Raw genomic sequence first — 15,828 nt, 5'->3', positions numbered from 1 at the left:
AAAAAAAAAAAAAAAGAAAAGAAAAAAAGAAAATCTTTAGAAAATAAAAGGCTTGCTACGCAGAGGGAGGACCCTCGAAAGATGTGTCAGAGATACTTCATTCAATCGAAAAAATGGCCAGATTTCAGGACTCACACCCACAGTCTAAGTAGGCCGATGCAGAATTGCCTTGAGTTCAGGGACAGCATGGTGCTACATAGTGAATACTCAGCCTTGGTCACAGTGAAAAACTCTGAAGAAAACATAAAGCAAAAGGGACAAGCTGGGGCTGGCGAGATGGCTCAGCGGGTAAGAGCACTGACTGCTCTTCCGAAGGTCCTGAGTTCGGATCCCAGCAACCACATGGTGGCTCACAACCACCCACAATGAGATCGGACGCCCTCTTCTGGTGCGTCTGACGACAGCTGCAGAAAATTACACCAGAGCGAGAGGGGCCTGAGTAGAGGTCCTGAGATCAACAGCAACCACACACATGATCGAACACAGTCATCTGTACAGCTACAGTGTACTCATACACATAAAAATGAAATAAAATAATTCTTTAAAAAAAAAAAAAGGGAAGCTGGAGAGATGGCTCAGTGGTTAAGAGCACTGACTGCTTTCCCAGAGATCCTGAGTTCAATTCCCAGCAACCACATGGTGGTTCACAACCATCCGTAATAGGATCTGATGCCCTCTTCTGGTGTGTCTGAAGACAGCGACAGTGTACTTATATATAAGTAAATAAATCTTTAAAAAAAAAAGGGGGGGGACTATAATGAGCAGTGGGTGTGGTAGTGGCGGGAGGCCAGTGCTTCTCAACCATCCTAATGCTGCGACCCTTTAATACAGTTCCTCACACTGTACTGTCCCCAACCATAGAATCATTTCATTGCTCCTTTATAAATTTTGCTACTGTGCAGAATGGTAATGTAAATATCTGATATGCAGGATAGCAGAGGGGTTGAGATCCACAGGTTGAGAGCCGATACTCTAGGCTCTTTCGAAGGTATGGGAATAAGGTCAGATGGAGGGCTGGCACGGTGGGTGGCTTAGGCCATGGTGGTAGGAGGTGAGGACTGACTACATCAGGTTACACTCTCACTTCCATGCCTGTGCTATGGTGTGCAATGACAGCTCCCCCGCAAACACAATAATTAATGTAAAAAAAACAAACAAAACAGAGCTGGTGAGATGGCTCAGTGGTTAAGAGCACCGACTGCTCTTCTAGAGGTCATGAGTTCAAATCCCAGCAACCACATGGTAGCTCACAACCATCTGGAATGTGAGCTGATGCCCTCTCCTGGTGTGCCTGAGGACAGCTACAGTGTACTTACATATAATAATAAATAAATCAAAGAAAACAAACAAATCAACCCGATAAGCCTTCTGAAGGTGGCTGCACACACCTGTAATCTCATCACCTATGTGGGGGCAGAATACTAGGTCAGCCGAGGCTACAAACCAGGTTTTGGGCGAGCAGGGCTATTAACAACTGACCTCCCATAACGGCAGCTACAGTTGCGCGCTTGGTCAAGCACTTGGTCAGATCTCTCCTCACCTGTATTTATCTGGCTGGCAAGTGCTGTTATCAGCCGGAAGCTGACAGATGAGGAGCCTGAGGCAGAGAGGCCTCAGGCTTTCTAGTGCTCATTAGACACTGTGAGCTAGCACTCTGGAAGATGCCATTCCTACTCTGTCCAGTACAATATGTGCCAGGCTCTGTACCTTGGCACCTAGTTATGTGCTTGCCAGCAGCTGAGCATTCATCTCCTGGTTTTTTTTTTTCTTATCTGCCTGCTCTCTTCCCTCCAGCTTAAAGGAAAGCCAGACCTGCCCACATGCTTAAAACCCAATCAAAAACTACAGGATTTTATTACTTGAAATATTGGAGACTGAACCTGGGGCCTCATGCTGTGAGGGCAAGCACTCTACTGCTGAGTTATATAGCCCTGTTTTGGGGGGGGCTTTGGGGGTGGGGACAGGGTCCTACTATGCAGCCCTGGCTGTCCTAGAATTTCTGGCCATTTCCATGCTCTGCCTCCTGAGTACTGGATTACAAGCACACATAGCAGTACCCAGCAAGTTCTCTCTTTTTTCTTTAAAGATTTGATTTTATTGGATCTGAAGTGGTGACAGTGAGGTAGTGAAGATGGCCGCCGGGCTAGAGGGATAGCTTAGTGGTTAAGAGAACTGGCTGTTCTTTCAGATGACTCAGGAGGCTTTCCTAGCAGTGATCTGTAACTCCAGTTCAGGAGGAGCTGATGCTGCCCCCTTCTAACCGCTCCCAGTACTGCAGGCATGAGGGGTTAGATTTACAGACGGGCATACTCTTACGCATAAAAATAAATATTGGCTGAGCAGTGGCAGTGCACGCCTCACAACTGTCTGCAACTCCAGTTCTAGAGGGTCTGAACACCCTGCCCTCTTTTGGTCTCTGTGGGTACTGCATGACATGGTGCAAACTACACATACACATACAAACTACACATACACATACAAACTACACATACAAACTACACATATTTGAAAACAAGACTTATTCTTTATGTGCAGCTGGGTATCAGCTCCCCTGGAGCTCCAGTTACAGGTGATTGTGGGCTGCGTAATGTAGGTGCTGGGAACTGAACTTTGGTCCTCTGAAGACAGCAAGGGTTCTTAACTGTTGAGCACCTCCCTGTTCCTCCACACCAGACTACTCACTATGGAGGTCTCAGACTGGTGTTGAACTCACAACCATCCTCCTGCTTCAGCCTCCCAAATCCTGGGACAGGAGTGGCTGGGGAAGCAGGCGTCTGACCCCACACTCCACATCTCCACTGGAGTGGCTGGGGAAGCGGGCGTCTGACCCCACACTCCACATCTCCACTGGACTGGCTGGGGAAGCGGGCGTCTGACCCCACACTCCTATCTCCACTGGAGTGGCTGGGGAAGCGGGCGTCTGACCCCACACTCCTATCTCCACTGGAGTGGCTGGGGAAGCGGGCGTCTGACCCCACACTCCACATCTCCAGTTGGCTTTGGATACTTGCTGACACTGATGCTTTTTTTGTCACCAGTGTCTTTTTCTCAGAGTGTGTTCTGAGGCACCGAGTAGAGTTCCATCGTGCTCTGCAGGACAGGTTGGCTAGGCAGCCACAGCACTCACTGGCTTCCTTAGAGCCGACGCTTGGTTTGCTCCTGTAATCACACAGCTTGCTGTACTGTTTCTCTCACAGAGGCCGAGGAAGCTCACCTCGGAGTCCCTGCCACGGTAACTACTCTGACTCCTTTGGCTTTTGTTCTGTATGCTACTTTCGTTATTTATGAAAAAAAAAAAATAGAAAGAGGTAGGTAGAGCTGGCTCCTAAAGAGTGAAGGTACCTGACTGCTACCACATGGCCATTATGTAAGCTGCGGATGGATTGTTGTGTAATGAAGTCTGGATACAAAGCCCAGAAATCAGCAGTCTGAATTGGGGTAAAGGATGAGAAATGTACCTCTCTTGAGACTTTAAGTCTCTCTGACAGGAAATGTCAGGCATCTCTACCCCAGGGCTTCCCTCTTGGCCGTCACAGACCTTAGAGGTGGAAGGGACTTTTCCGCAGCCTTGTGTGAAACACAAGCTTGTCACACTGGCATCACAAGGGACTTTTCCGCAGCCTTGTGTGAAACACAAGCTTGTCACACTGGCATCACAGTGGCACCACACTGGCGTCACACTGGCATCACAGTGGCACCACACTGGCGTCACACTGGCATCACACTGGCACCACACTGGCATCACACTGGCTCAGAGTGCTTTCTTTTTCCCTTTTATTGTTTGGAGGGTTGAGACAGGTCTCATGTAGCTCAGGCTGGCCCCAACTTATTCTGTAGGCAATGATAGCCTTGGACTCCTGATTCTCCTTCCCCATCTATCTGAGCACCGAGCTTAAAGGCAGGCACCTCTACTCTTGACTCTCAAAAAGCTTTTTCTTTTCTTTTTTCTTTTTGGTTTTTCGAGACAGGGTTTCTCTGTGTAGGCCTGGCTGTCCTGGAACTCAACTCTGTAGACCAGGCTAGCCTCAAACTCAGAAATCCTCCTGTCTCTACCTGACAAATGATGTTTAATGTCTTAAAGTTTAAAAATTATTTTGTGTGTATGAACTTTTTTTTTGGTCTGCATGTATGTCTGCACACATGTGCGCAGTGCCCTCAGAGGCCAGCCAGGGGTGTCTAATTCCCTGGGACTGGCATGTGGATCTGGGGAAACCAGCTCCTCTGCAGTTCATCTCTGAGTTGCAAGTAAATGTGGCAATGAGTAGTTTAGAGAAACCTGTGAAGAGTCATCTGTTTGGGCAAGCTGTCGGGACGTCAGCCAGTGTAGACTGTGCAGGTCCTGCAGGAAGATCAGGGATTGCTCTTGCCTACTTATTTTCCATGGTGAGGGAACTAAAAATCCAGTTTCATTCAGGAGACAGAGGCAGGCCGAGCTAGAGTCTGAGAGTAGCCTGGACTACAAATGAGTTCCAGGCCAGCAGGATAACACTGCACTCTAGACTGACCTAGACTGTCCGTCTCTAACATCGATGCTTTTAGGTCCTAGTGTCTGTGCTCACTGTGTACTGAGCAGTTTCTATTGTTATTTTAAAATATTTATTTATGAGTACTCTGTGTGCACGTACACCTGCATGTCAGAAAAGGGCATCAGACCACATTACAGATGGTTGTGAGCTTCATCTGGTTGCTGGGAATTGAACTCAGGCCCTCTGGAAGAGCAGCCAGTGCTCTTAACCACTGAGCCATCACTCCAGCCCCACTAAGCAGTTTTTATGTAGTTCATTCTGACTACATCTCACCAGGGAGCTGGTGTTGTTGTTGTTATTTTTTGTTTGTTTGTTTTTTGTTTTTTTTTTTCTAGACAGGGTTTCTCTGGGTAGCCTTGGCTGTCCTGGAACTCACTCTATAGACCAGGCTGGCCTCAGAAATCCGCCTGCCTCTGCCTCCCAAGTGCTGGGATTAAAGGCGTGCGACACCACCGCCCTTCGCTGTTATTGTTTTTAACAGGTATTATGATGCAGGTCAGAGATTAAGTGGCAAGTTCCAGGACACGCTCGCTGCTAGTAATCAGTTAAGTCCACACTGGGTGTCTCCCCACCCTCTGTTTTCCTTGTTTGGAACGGAACCCAGGGAATACACAATCTAGACAAGGGTTCTAAGACTGGGCTACAACTCCAACCTTTTATTATTACTTTTTTTTTTTGAGGGAGGAGCTCGATAAGTTACTCATCCTGACTCAGCTTTCGGAATGAACCGCGTGATGAGGTCGTCTATGAATTAATAGGGATTTATTATTTCCGTTATTATAATTATACCCACTGTTATTGAGAACGAGTTTCGCTATGTAGCGATTTACTTTTATATTACGTATATGAGCGTGTTGCCTGAATCTACGTATGTGCACCATGTACACGCCAGATAACCGTGGAGGTGAGAGAGGCCATCAGATCCCCTGGTACTGGTGTTATGGATGGTTGTAACTCGTCACGTGGGTGCTGGGAACCGAACCCAGGTACTCTGCCAGCAACAAGTGCCAACTGCAGAGCCCTCTCCTAAGCCTTCTTGACCCCACCAGCCCACCTCGATCTGGATCCTTAACCTCGGTCGCCAGCAGTACCACCCATGGCCCCCTCTCCAGTCCCGCGTGACTTCTGCCGTTCCTTCTCTGAAATGGGATCGCGGGTCTTCACATCAGTCCGGGCTCTCCAGCACTGTCCTGACCAAGGGAAAGTTGGCGAGGTGAAAAAAAAAACAAAAAACAAAAAACAAAAAACAAAAAACAAAAAAAATCCCCAAAACAGCAAAAATCCAATCTCCCGGCTCAGCAACCTGTTTCCATGACAACCCGGCCAGCCAGCGTCCGCCAGTGAAGTGCCGCGCGTCACTTCCAGGTCATTTGCTTCCGGGTTCCGCTCCTGCTTTCCCGCGGTCCCTAGGCGTGAGGTCCGGTTCTGCGGAGAAGCGCTTGCCCTCCGCCTCCTGCCGCCTCCTTTCCGTTCCCCGCGTTCACCGGCTCGCCACAGGCTTCCGCCGCTCATCCCTAGGCCCAGCGCGCAGCCGCGGCCCCGCCTCCCCGGGGGGGCACGCCTTCGTGCGTCACTTCCGGGACGAACACTTCCGGGCTGCGTCTGCCCCCGGTACTGTTCTCGGTTCCCGGAGCCGGCGGGAGCGGCAGGGCCGTGCGGGCCCGTGCTTTGGAGGCGCTCGCTTTCCTGCCAGGCAGCGGCGGGTGAGTGCGGGTCGGGCAGGAGGGCGGATGCCTGCGCGCGCTGTCACCGGCCAGGCCCTCGGCTCCGTCCCCGCGGCTGCGGCTGCTCCGGCCGCAGCCCTGGCTCCCGGGTGACGGCACACGCGCCCCCGGCGCCCCCGGCGCCCCCGGGGGCAGGCACCGCGCTATGGCTCTCAGTCGGGAGGGGAGGCTGATCCGGCTTTGGATTCACCGAGTGACCTTGGCTGAGTCGCTCTGCTCCGGGATCCTCGGTCTCCGGGTCTGTGAGGAGGGACGGGGCGGCCTTCCGGGGCCGCGGTGGGCGTGGAAAAGGGACCCGGGCGTTTCACGGTGTCGGGGTGCAGCAGGTATGTAATGACAGACCCCAGCATTTCATTGGCACTCCGAGGGGCGTTTGCGAGAGCTTGCCCAGTGTGTGCGATGCCCTGGGTTCTGGTCCTAGTCCCCAGCACCACCAACAAAAGACACCACCAGTGGGAACTCCTTCCTTTGAGCTTGGGGCGTTTTCCCCGCTGCCGTGGCGGTCAGAGGCTCACAGAGCTTGGAGTAGCCGCCACAGGTTTACATTCCCTGCAGAGAGGGGGCTTGGCTCCCTTCAGGACCGAGAGAGCCCCTGCGGGGAGCGAAGCCAGGCTCCAGCACAGCCCAGGCTGTTTTCAGAGCTTTGGAAGGCCCTGGTGGCGGTGTTTCTGGAGGCTGGTAGGGGTGTGGGGCCCCTGCATTGTTTTACAGTCAGTAGGAGATAGATGCCAGAGATGGTTCTAGGCGCCTCTTGCTTAGAATGAATGCATAGAGAGGTTGGGCGGAGGGGACGGTGGTAGAGCCACATCCCTGATCCTGTTTGGAGACTGAAGCTGGATCAGGGGTGTGTAAACGTGAAGACTGGAGACCTGGGACCCAAGGCATTTCAGTGTTGCCACGGGGCACATTTTTCTTGAATGGGCCAGCAAAGGTAAAGTCGAACCGTTGCTCTACTTCCCCGATTATTTTGGTTCTGTTTTGCTGAACTTTAAACGCATTCAGCTTTCCACACTGGTTGTTGGCGCCTGTACAACAGCTTCGTTTTCACTGACTTGCTTTACAAAGGCGCCCAGATGGGTACAGGAGGTGCCACCCAGAGCCGATGATACTAAGCATCCTTCTGCTTATGTGTTCCGGATATTCACAGAGCTTTTTTTTTTTTTCCCCTGCCAGCCTGGTATGGCTTGGCATCCCAGTCATTGGGTTGCTTGGAGAAATTAACAGCTCTGTCGCTGGGCTGTCTTGCTCTCCCGTAACCAGGCTGTGTTTAGCAAAGAACGTGTTTTTTTGTTGTATTTTCTAGAGTACTGGGAATAAATTGCTGGCTCTGTGCTCAGAAAAGACATCAGTTAGGGCCAGCCACAAGGCAGCCTGTATTCTTAGGAAATGTATTCATCAGGGATGATGTAACTGCCTCACTGCTGGCTGGTCTCTGGCCAGCCTTTCTCCTGGGCTCTTGAGCTTACATCATAAAGAGGTTGGTGGCTATCCCAGCCCATTTGGTGTGGGAAGATGGAAGTTTTGCTACTACCAGACTTCGCTTCCTGGCCATAGGGCATTTTGACTGACCAAGCCTTTCAAGAAGCCCAGTCCAGAAGCTGCAGCAAGATGGCTTTTGCCTAGGGTTAGACTCAAAATCAGGTCTCAAATCTTCTTCTTCTTGGTCCTGTGACTTAGGACAAGTGAGCTGGCTCTCCGTGTTCAGTTTCTTCTTTAATATTGGGGTTGTCCTGTGGATCTTACTGATTTTTGAACAGCTGGCACAGGACCTGCATATGATGACCCCTTTGTAATTGGTACCAATTGTAGCCAGAAACAAGTGAGCTGAATGAGAGGAAGCCAGTCCTTGGGGCCTGTTGGCCTTTTGGTTCTGCCAGAGACATTGATTGAAACTGAGCCTCTGTTTCCCCAGCTGTTTCAAGGATGCAATGAGAGATGTGATTAAACTGGGGAGCCTGTCATGCCACTTGGAATGTAGTAGGCCCTTACTCACTGTTTCATTCTCTTACCCTGCTATGTGTGGTGTTTTCTGGTGTTCACACTTGTGCATCTAGCTAAAGAAGAAGCCAGAGGTTCATGACTTTCTCTTAATCTCTCCACTTTAAATTTTCTTTCATTATTTTTATTGTATGTGGTTGGGTATTTTGTTTTCATGCATGTCTAGACCACATGCATGACTTTGAGTCTTGAAAAGAGTGTCAGATCCCCTGGGCTAGAGTTACAGACTGTTGTAAGGCCCCATGTGAGTTCTGGGAATTAAATCCAGGTCCTCTGTAAAAGCAGCCAATGAGTGTAACCACTGAGCAGTCTCTCCATACCTCCCCCACCTCGCACACACTTTTTTTTTTTTTTAAATGCATGTAGTTCTGTGTACTCAGGGCATGCCAGGTTTGCACAGAAGTCAGAAGAGGGTGTTGGATCCTCTGGAACTAGAGTTATGGACAGCTGTGAGCCATTATATTGATGCTGGAAATCAAATGCAAGTTCCCTGTAAGAACGGGTGTTTTTAACCACTGAGCCATCTCTCTAGCCACACTGCCTCATTTCCCCCCCTCTCATTCGTTCTTTTTTTCTCTTCTTTCTTTTCTCTGTCTTCTTTCTGCAGTGTTGGCTACAGTGTGCACAGTGCCCTACTGAGTGCTGAAATTCTGCTCGCATGGAAAGCACTGTGCCCACTGAGCCATCTCCCCAATCCCTCTTTCTGATTTTTGATACAGGATCTCACTCTGTAGCCCAGGCTGGCCTTGAACTCTTAGAGATCTTCCTGTTCTAAGTGCTGGGATTGCAGACATTCATTTGCTTTTACCCTTCTCCTCTTTTCAGCCTGTTGTTCTTGAGAGTAGTCCAGTTGGGGCTTAAGTGCATAGCAGTCCTCCTGCCTCAGCCTCTTGAGGGCTAGTGTATTAGTCAGGGTTCTCTAGAGTCACAGAACTTATGGATAGGTTCTATATAGTAAGGGAACTTGTTATGATTACTTAGTCTATAGTCCAACTCCCCAGCAGTGGGCAGCTAGGAATGGAAGTCCAAGGACCTATAGTTGCTCAGTCCCACGAGGCTAGTAGATTCCAACAGATGTGCTGGCAAGTAAACACAAGCAGGTGAAGAAGAGCCAGTCTTCCTTCTTCCAATGCCCTTACGTAGGTCTGCAGCAGATGGTGTGGCCCAGATTAAAGGTGTGTGCCACCATACCTGGATCTGGAACTTGTTTTTGTCCCAGGCTGACCTTGAACTCGGAGCTCTCCTTGCCTTAGTCTCCTGGGATTCATAGCCACTATGCTTCAAGATCTCCATGCCAAGACTCAGGTCAGAAACTCGTATCTCCCTACTTAAAGACCTGGATCACAGGTGAGCCTTCCAATTCTGGACTGTAGTTCATTCCAGATAGAGTCAGGTTAACAATCAGGAACAGTGCTGCAGCCAGGTTTCTAGGTGTGGGCTCCTGCTCCTCAGCTCAGGGTCCTTCCCACGTGGCTTCCCACACCATTGCAGGACCATGAGCACCCGCTAAAGCTGTGGGTCTCCTTTCCTTTTTTATTGTCTGCCAGCAGCAAATGGTGTGAAGTGAGGGGCCACTGCCTCTGAGCACCGGCACCTCTGAGCTGAGTGGGGCTTGGAGGATGGTGGCTCACTTTGAAAATATCGTCTGCTTGGAGCCCATGGCTGACTTCCATAGAGAGAAAAAAATAGCAATGTTTTTTGTTGAAAATGGTATGGCAGCTTCTCCGCAGCTGCTGTCTTCTTTTTTTTTTTTTTGGTTTGGGTTTGTTTGGGTTTTGTTTTGTTTTTTGGCTGTCCTGGAACTCACTATTAGTTGGCCTTGAACTCTCAGAGACTGGCCTGCCTCCTGAGTGCTGGTCTTAAAGGCACATGTGAAAATGCCTTTCTTATGTTGATGACTAATTGGGCTGCTTATAGGTCTGAGTACCAGGTGCATGCCCTTGGAGGTCAGAAGAGGGCATCAGATCTCCTGGGACTAGAGTGACAGTTCTGTGCTGCCATGTGAGTGCTGAGAATCAAACTTGGATCCTCTGCAAGGGTTCACTTAACTGCTGAGCCCTGTCTCCACCCCATCCCTCCTCCTCCTTCTGTTTTGTTTCCTTTTGTTGTTGTTTTTGTTTTTTTGAGACAGGGTTTCTCTGCATAGCCCTGGTTGTCCTGGAATTCACTATGTAGACCAGACTGGTCTCAAGCTCTGTCTGCCTCTGCATCCTGAGCCCTGGGATTAAAAGTATGTGCCTCCATTGCCCAGCCCCTACAGGAGGATCAGAAGTTCAAGGTCAACCTCAGTTGTGTAGCAAGTTTAAGGTCAGCTTGAGCTTCCCTAGTCCCTGTGTAGCACTTATGATGGGGGCTTGTGAGTGCCAGGCAGGTACTCTACCACTGAGGCAGGCAGGAAGCTCGTCTTAGTCAGCAACAGCTGTGTGTGTCTTCTTTGGCTGGCAGTGAGTTTGCATTGAGAGGATGTGCATGCTTGGGTGGCTGCTACGCTGCTCTAGACTGTTGTCTTCACTGATGGCCTCTACTATCCTGTCCCCCTCCATAACATAAACCATAACAGGCCAGGCAGAAGATGCTTTTGAGAACACCTGTGGGACATGGGTCCCAGGGTTGTCAGGGGCACAGGCTCACTTGAGCTGCAGGCTGCATGGCATGCATCTTTGGAGCCCATCCTCCAGCTGCTCTTGTGGCCCTGCTGAGAGACTGCGAGTCACTGTTTGTGCATGCACTCTTCATCACTGAGTCCCCAGTCTGACTGCATCAGTGCTCAGTAAGTACTGTGCTGCGAGTCACTGTTTGTGCATGTACTCTTCATCACTGAGTCCCCAGTTCTGACTGCATCAGTGCTCAGTGCTCAGTGCTGTGCTGATCTTTGCCTTTGTGGGAGTTTCAGGTCATCGGGAGAGACTGAGAGTAAGCTAGTAAAAGAACACGCAATGCCAGTAATTGTAAATTGTGGTTATCCCGGGGGAACCACAGTGAGGGACTGAGAAGGTGGGGTTTACTCAGCACGCTGGGGCAGGAGATCTTTGTGTTGCAGCTGAAGCCTTCAGGATGCTTTGAGCCATCCACCAAAGAATCAAAGAAAGAACAGAAAAATCAATGCATGTGCATAGGTCCTGAGTAGAATCAGCCTGACGTGGCTGCGGAGCAGGGGGTTGTATGGCTGTTGCTTAGAGGAAAGGCTAGACTGCTGTGAAGGGGAGGATGACCTTGGCCTCTGGTTTTGGTCAGGACTTAGCACCCATCTTTGGGACCCTTTTGTGCTCCCAGGTCAGTTTGTTTCTGTGTACTGGGCACCCTCACAGGCAGTGGGTGGAAGAAGGGGGACTTTCTGGTTCTGTTTATTCTGACCTTACACTGCAACCAAGGCTGCAGTGGACTCCAGGCCGGTTTGCCTTGCCTCCTGAGTGCTGGAACACACTGAGCACCACCACGCCCAGTGTGTGCCCCCAGTTTTGCTCACCTTCACTCACTGTTAATGCTGCCACTCATGTCCCCAAACTGGAGATGCTGAGCTGTGGCTTCCTGAGACCAGGGTGGCTCTATGAGCTGTGGGATTGTTGCCAGAGCCCAAATAACACTAGAGGACCCCACAGGCCACACTAGGCCCCCAAGGAACAGCTCAGTCCCCTTACCCTCCTTCAGTCTTAGTGGTGCTAATGACTGGAACCCTGGCCGAGCAAGGTGTGGAGGCTGGCTTAAAGTAGGGTGCTCAGCACCCACACGCTGGGGCTCTGGCCAGGAAAGCATCAGGTGCAGGTCACACTCACTCTACCGGATGGACGGACGGACGGAGCCTTCTTGAAAAAGCCTGGTGTCTGAGGGTGGATGCCTTCCAAGGCAGAAAAGGCTGTCAGTTCAGTGCCTTTCTCGGCCATGACATGGTGCAAAGCTATGTGTGCTGATCTGGATTCATGAGATAAACAGAGCCAAAGGCTTGAGCCTCATTTGCCTGCAGTGTGTGGCACTATGAGTGTTGCTGTGTTTACCCGAGGTCCCATGTGAGCTGTTGGCTGTGGCCACCTAGTCTAAGGTCAAGGGGACAGTAGTCAGCCTGGTCTTTGTAGTCTCTATCTAGACCCTGGAATTAAACTCCTCAGTGGTTTATGTGGCCTTTCCCAGAAGCCGTGGCTGTGTGTTCTGCTGGGAGTTGGGCCCTGGTCCCCCCTCACAGAGCAGAAACAGTTGGTGTGTCCTCTGTGTGGTCAGGCCCTGCACCAACAATCCCCCTGTGTGCCCTGATCTTTAGCAGCGTCCTTTCTGTTGGTGCCGAGCTCCTTCCTGCTCCAAGAAAACAGGGTGTGGTGGGCTGGGCCTGGACTCTGGAGCCTGCCTGGGCTCTGACCTTAGCTCTACCTTGGGAGCTCTGGGACCCTGGGTGCTTCTCTCAATGGCTGGCTGTCTTCAGGGGGCATGGTGACTACTGTGCTCACTTACTCAGGAGTAAGGGGTTAGTACTGGGACATGTTCTGTAGTGCCAGCTCAGCACCTCCCAGCCGCCACCTCCGGCATCACACCCTGGGCCTGGCAGTGCTTCAGGTTTAATTCTGCCTCGGGGCTTTCCCAGACTCCTCCTCCTGTCACATCAAGGCCAAGTGTGCACCCGCTCCCTGAACCTTGCCTTTGGGGGCATTAGTCACCCCTGTGAGCTGGTGAGCTGCAGTGCCTGGCCTGTTTGTGTTTCATATCAGTGATGTGGAAGAGCATGTGGGGACCATCTGGGCTAAAGAGCCAGCTTAGCCTAGGCCAGTTCTTGGCTTTTGCTGTCCTTGGCATTCTGAAGCTGGCATAGGGACCGATCAGATGGGTGATGGCTTCTTGTTCCCCCCTTTTCAGAGCATGCGCTGGTCCATGGGCACGAGGCCAGTTCTACATGTGATGTGCCAGCCTCCAGTCCCAGAGCCATGGGGGAGATGAGGTAGCCCTTGGGTTTGATTTGGGGAAGCCCAGTTCAATGGATACGAAGTACAAGGATGACTTATTCCGGAAGTACGTGCAGTTCCATGAGGGCAGAGTGGACACCACCCCCGGCACACAGCAGCCTGGCAGCGATGAGTACCTGCGAGTGGCAGCTGCCACCCTGCTCAGCCTGCACAAGGTGGACCCTTTATATCGATTTCGGCTGATCCACTTTTATGAGGTGGTGGAGAGCTCCCTCCGCTCGCTGAGCAGCTCCAGCCTGAGCGCTCTGCACTGCGCCTTCAGCATGCTGGAGACGGTGGCCATCAACCTCTTCCTGTTCCCCTGGAAGAAGGAGTTCCGCAGCATCAAGGTGAGGTGGGGTGGCCGCCTCTGCCTGCTGCTCCCTCCTGAGTGCATGGGCCCTTGTTCTCAGCCCATGGGCTCCAAGCAGCTGGGAGCTGGTGTGGACCAAAGCCCCAGTTGAGGGGTGGGTGTGTGTGCTGGGGTTGGGATAAGATTCTCTGCACTTTCCACAGCAGGGGAACAGGGGCCAAGTAGAGACTGCATCAAGCCAGCTGGCGTCCTGGCATGTTCCCTTTGTTTGCTTGTTTGTTTATTGTAATACTAGGGGTTACACCTGTGGTGCATGCTCTGGCCCTGAGCTACATCCCTAGCCTTGGTGTGCTCTTGAAACTTTGACAGAAGGCTCAAAATGGACATCCTCAAAACGGGGCTTAGTATACACTCTCTCTAATCCCACCCCTGTTCTTCCTCCTGTGGAACAGAGCTCTCATACCTACACAGAAACCGATGGTCTCTCTGGCCTCGTGGGCCACATGGACCCCTTGCTTGGTGGTATGCATTTAGTGTGCTCTTGCCTGTGGTCTACAGGCAGAAGCTCCCGTCTCTCCCTGTTGGGGCCACTCTGCATTTGGTTTCAACAGGCCTCTCTATAGCATGCCTCTTTTTTTCCCTGCCCACTTTCTCCCTAGACCTACACGGGCCCTTTTGTTTACTATGTCAAGTCCACGTTACTGGAGAAGGACATCCGAGCCATTCTAAGGTTCATGGGCTACGAGCCTGAGTTGGGGACTGCATACAAACTCAAAGAGCTTGTGGAGTCCCTCCAGGTGAAGATGGTCTCCTTTGAGCTCTTCCTGGCCAAGGTCGAGTGTGAGCAGATGCTGGGGATCCACTCGCAGGTGAAGGACAAAGGCTACTCAGAGCTGGACGTGGTGACTGAGCGCAAGAGCAGCACAGAGGATGCGCGTGGGTGCTCGGATGCCCTGCGGAGGCGGGCTGAGAGTCGGGAGCACCTAACCACTTCCATGGCTCGTGTGGCACTCCAGAAGTCAGCCAGTGAGCGAGCAGCCAAGGACTACTACAAGCCCCGAGTGACCAAACCCTCCAGGTCGGTGGATGCCTACGACAGCTACTGGGAGAGTAGGAAGCCCCCCTCAAAGGCCTCACTGAGTCTGCGCAAGGAGCCCCTGGCTATGGATGTAGGGGAAGACTTGAAGGATGAGATCATCCGCCCATCCCCTTCATTGCTGACCATGTCCAGCTCCCCCCATGGTAGCCCCGATGACCTTCCCTCCATCTCCCCTGTCAACGGCCTTGGCCTTCTTCGTAGTACGTACTTTTCCACTCAGGATGACGTGGACCTGTATACTGATTCAGAACCCAGGGCCACCTACCGGAGGCAGGATGCTCTGCGGCCAGATGTATGGCTGGTCAAAAATGATGCCCACTCCATCTACCACAAGCGTTCACCCCCCACCAAAGAGTCTGCCCTTTCCAAGTGCCAAAACTGCGGCCTGTCCTGCAGCTCCTCCCTCTGCCAGCGCTGTGACAGTGTACTGGTCTGTCCTTCGTCCTCCAAGCCCAGTGCTTTTCCCAGCAAGGCCTCTGTACACGACAGCGTGGCCCACGGGGCACCTATGCGGGAGAAGTATGTGGGCCAGACTCAGGGCCTTGACCGGCTGGCACCTGTCCACTCAAAGCCCAAGCCCTCTACCACAGCCACCTCCCGCTGTGGCTTCTGTAACCGTGCAGGTGCCACCAACACATGCACCCAGTGTTCAAAAGTTTCCTGTGACGCCTGCCTCGGCGCCTACCACTACGACCCTTGCTGCAGAAAGAGTGAGCTGCACAAGTTCATGCCCAACAATCAGCTGAATTACAAATCCACTCAGTTCTCCCATCTCGTGTACAGATAGGCCCCGCCCCCATTCTACGCTACAAGGGCTACACACCACTGACCTGGCTTGGTCCTGTCAAGAGGTGGCAGCACTGCACCGGAAGCAAGCAGAGACTTGAGCTTGACCAGGGTTACTGCTCCATGACATTCCACCCAGTGGCTGCTGTGTGGTCTGAAGGACAGGATGGCACTTCCGTTCAGTCACTTCGCTGACCTCTCCACTCCCTGCTCAGCTGGTTTGGGTTTGGGTTTGGGTTCTGGTTCTGGTTCCCGTGAAATAAGGTCTCTGTCTTTGGGACTCTTGCCACACCTTCCCCTCCCCCACCCCCCAACTGCAAAGCCAGCTTGGACTGGGAAGGAGCCTTTGGGGTCACCTTTCAACCCCCATCAGGAGTGGTGAGCTAGAGGCCTGCTGGCTTGTGAAATGAGCCCTCCTGCCACACCGGGCCTCTCTGGTGGCTCGCCTCTTTTCCTG

General features: G+C 51.8%; 1 protein-coding gene and 1 long non-coding RNA gene across 2 annotated transcripts; one reads left to right on the top strand and one right to left on the bottom strand.

The window, feature by feature from the left end:
• Nucleotides 1–5,162: 5,162 nt before the first annotated feature.
• LOC116092541 lies at nucleotides 5,163–6,069 on the bottom strand. The gene is made up of 2 exons (XR_004119304.1): nucleotides 5,830–6,069; nucleotides 5,163–5,716 (listed from the first exon to the last, which is right to left on the bottom strand). It is a non-coding gene; the product is annotated as an uncharacterized LOC116092541 (long non-coding RNA).
• Nucleotides 6,070–6,101: 32 nt separating this feature from the next.
• Spata2 (spermatogenesis associated 2) lies at nucleotides 6,102–15,828 on the top strand. The gene is made up of 3 exons (XM_031372827.1): nucleotides 6,102–6,229; nucleotides 13,088–13,523; nucleotides 14,146–15,828. Exons 2-3 carry the CDS (start codon nucleotides 13,206–13,208, stop codon nucleotides 15,370–15,372), a joined length of 1,545 nt encoding a protein of 514 aa, XP_031228687.1. The 5' UTR covers nucleotides 6,102–6,229; nucleotides 13,088–13,205; the 3' UTR covers nucleotides 15,373–15,828.

Source organism: Mastomys coucha, unplaced genomic scaffold (assembly GCF_008632895.1).
Source record: "Mastomys coucha isolate ucsf_1 unplaced genomic scaffold, UCSF_Mcou_1 pScaffold15, whole genome shotgun sequence".
Lineage (NCBI taxonomy): Eukaryota > Metazoa > Chordata > Mammalia > Rodentia > Muridae > Mastomys > Mastomys coucha.
Note: the sequence above shows the minus strand (reverse complement) of the source record. Positions and strands in the feature narration are given on the sequence as shown.